The 2907-nt window shown below is 34.5% G+C and overlaps 1 protein-coding gene across 1 annotated transcript; it reads right to left on the bottom strand.

The window, feature by feature from the left end:
- Nucleotides 1–352: 352 nt before the first annotated feature.
- Nucleotides 353–1191, bottom strand: LOC130471807 (uncharacterized). Its single transcript, XM_056842121.1, has 2 exons — nucleotides 1130–1191; nucleotides 353–934 (listed from the first exon to the last, which is right to left on the bottom strand). The coding sequence occupies exons 1-2, from the start codon at nucleotides 1169–1171 to the stop codon at nucleotides 353–355; spliced, it is 624 nt and encodes a 207-aa protein (XP_056698099.1). The 5' UTR covers nucleotides 1172–1191.
- Nucleotides 1192–2907: the final 1716 nt, after the last annotated feature.

Here is a 2907-nt window from a genome sequence, read left to right as displayed (position 1 = left end):
GATCTCAAGAATTAAATTACTATATACCTTGCGATCGCAATTAGCCCTTTGGGTAGAAACTACAACATCATGACACTTGGCATATTCATCCCTAGACATTGGATGTTGGGGGATTGGAACCTGATCAGAGGTACAACAACATATTATTAAACATACTAGTTGATACTAATTTAATGAATATATATTAAAATATCAGTATAGATGTCAATCATACCCGTAGAAACACTCTCCTATTCTTGCCTCTCTTAGTCATTCCCTTGTCTTTAAGAGGAGACTTTCCTTTTCTACGCTCTTTATCCACAATCTTACCAACCTTTTTCTTCAGCAACAACTTCTTCTTCACAGGCTTCCCCTATTCTTCCTCGTCATCAGTATCCCCCTGACGCCTCTTCCTAATCACCTTCAAATGTTTCTTCCTCAACCCATGTTGTTCATCTTCTGGATAACCCCGCCTAACATTATGGCCTACATGCTTCGGATGCTTCTTCCCCACTCTACGGACATCAGCTTCTCCATCTTCCTCGTCATCCTCTTCATCATCGTTTTCTTCATCCTCTACATCAACTAAACGCCTGCTCTTAGCATACTTCCTACTGCGCTCTTTCATCTTCGACTTAGCACCAGCATCAACTTCAAGCTCATCATAAAACTCATCATCCTCCTCTACAACAACAGGACGCCTTCCTTTAGCATTACCCGTTTTCCTGCCCTGATTTTTCAACTTAGACTTTACACCAACATCATTTTCCCCCTCATCATCCTCATCTACATACTCATCGTCGTCTTCTTCTTCGTCCTCTAATTCCTCACCCTCCTCTTCATATGGTGTATCTTCACTATCATCCCCTGATCCAACGAGATCTTCCTCGTACTCTTCATCATCTTCATCAATTTCCGGTTCCATATACTTCTTACGGTTACTAGTGCCGGGTACCTGGGGAGGTTTATCCTTAAAAACTTCATTCATTGCAAATTTTTGCTAATATACGAAAACAAATTCCATGATTATGTAATGCACAAACATATTCATGATTATTTAATGAAAAGACATATACAATATTAAGTAATACCAACCAAAATATTATATAGCTATCATAAAATTATATAAACAACACTTAACCACACTCACCCATTGCTTATTTGATCCGGTGTGGCCCTTTTTGAATACCATCCTGAAATAACAAGGTGAATAAGAATCTAAATACCAAACTAACATTAACTTCAGGAAATTGAACTTTCATAACAGTTAGGCAATACCAAACAAATACGACACTGTTTGGTCAATGTTTGATCAATTTACGACACTGAATAAGAATAACAGAACAAATAGAAGCAATATTTGAGAAAAATAACCCAATGTTTGGTCAATTTATATAACAATTGAATAGACAAGTAACCATGTTTTGGGATATTCATGACAAATAAAAAATTAATAAATATTTTAAGAACAATTTGAACAACATAAGAACAAATCTAAAAGACAAATGAAAAACATTTTTTGTACCTCGGGATTTATAATCAAATTTTTTAAAACCCACTTCACAAAATCCAAGACATCTAATTTATACGTATTATAACTATAAATCAGATAAAGATTATTAACCACAAATTAATTTCTAACTTCAATTTTAAATTGCATGCAAATTTCTAAACAAATAAATTCCGTACTTTCTACATCCCATGAAATCTTACAACTTGTATCAAAATTGCATAAACCAATCATAAATTATGACTTATGAATCATACTAAATCCAGAATTACAAACCCTAATTAGATTATTGTTCAAAAAAATCATAAATTTACACTAATTCGATATGAACCCTAGATTATAACAATAGAAAATTCTAACAAAATAACTATAGAAGATTATTCAATAAAGCTTAACTCTCTACCTGAGATGTCGCAAGTCACCAACTTCCTCCTTCTCGCAGAAAATAACTTCAACCTCCTCTTCAATTATATACTACAGGACGACAGTTAAGAAGTACGGCGGTTTAACGTTTGTGGGGAAGTTATAGAATGGGAGGCGGTTATGGAGGGAGAAGAAACGAGCGGAAGACGAAATGGCGGAACAAGCGAAGAACACAAAGCTTCCCAGGTAAGTTTTTAGGAGAGAGAGTGAAAATTAAGAGTGTTAAAATTTAATTACAACATTTATTAAAATTTACAGTTGTAAAATAATTTCCCCAAATTAATTAAAAGGAAAAGAAATTAATTTTTTTAAAATTTGAAATTTCAACCTGATTTTAGAGAGAGAATGAGAAATAAAAAGGAGAAAGAAATTGAAAGTGGGCCAAACACCTTCATACCCTTGCATTTACTAATATACCCTTGGTATAGTCTTCAAAGACTCTAGCTGGTAGAGTCTCAAAAACCCTCTCTTGTGTACAGTACTCGTTGAATTTATTGGGAACTTAACAAAATTATAATAAATTAGTTCAAATAATTTAAGACATTTATAATGGGGATTGGGGAATGAAAAAGAAAGTGGGAGTTTCAGACACTGTTTCTTATCCGAAAATTACCACTGTTTTTATTTGACAAATGATAGCCCTGACCCCTGGCCCCTGGCCCATATTATTGATCCTCACGTGTTGGGTCCTACTGCCTGACCCGTTTTGTAGTTTGGCGTCTTATTTGGATTCGTGGATGAAAATGAAAATCTGTTGTTAAAATTACAAGACTCCTACCACCAACGTAGAATTGGTTTAAGTGGTAAGTAAATTTTTGCCGTTTAAGGAAGAATTTAGATACGAGTCTCGCCGTATGTAGAAATTTTTATTGTAAGACTCACCTAACATAAACAAGGTATACAGTCCGGATCAAATCTGAATATAGTCGGAACTAAGCTCCGAGTAACTGGATGTGCTATATGTAAAAAAAATACAAGACTCCTATCGTTTCAAA

The sequence above is a fragment of the Spinacia oleracea genome, chromosome 4 (genome assembly GCF_020520425.1).
Source record: "Spinacia oleracea cultivar Varoflay chromosome 4, BTI_SOV_V1, whole genome shotgun sequence".
NCBI classification, from domain to species: domain Eukaryota; kingdom Viridiplantae; phylum Streptophyta; class Magnoliopsida; order Caryophyllales; family Amaranthaceae; genus Spinacia; species Spinacia oleracea.
Note: the sequence above shows the minus strand (reverse complement) of the source record. Positions and strands in the feature narration are given on the sequence as shown.

Bases quoted from the DNA above. Each gene is read 5' to 3' on its own strand.
- LOC130471807 (XM_056842121.1), bottom strand. From the start codon at position 1,171: ATGGTATTCAAAAAGGGCCACACCGGATCAAATAAGCAATGG. The intron at 935-1,129 runs GTGAGTGTGGTT...AAACCTCCCCAG, and splicing joins CCGGATCAAATAAGCAATGG to GTACCCGGCACTAGTAACCG.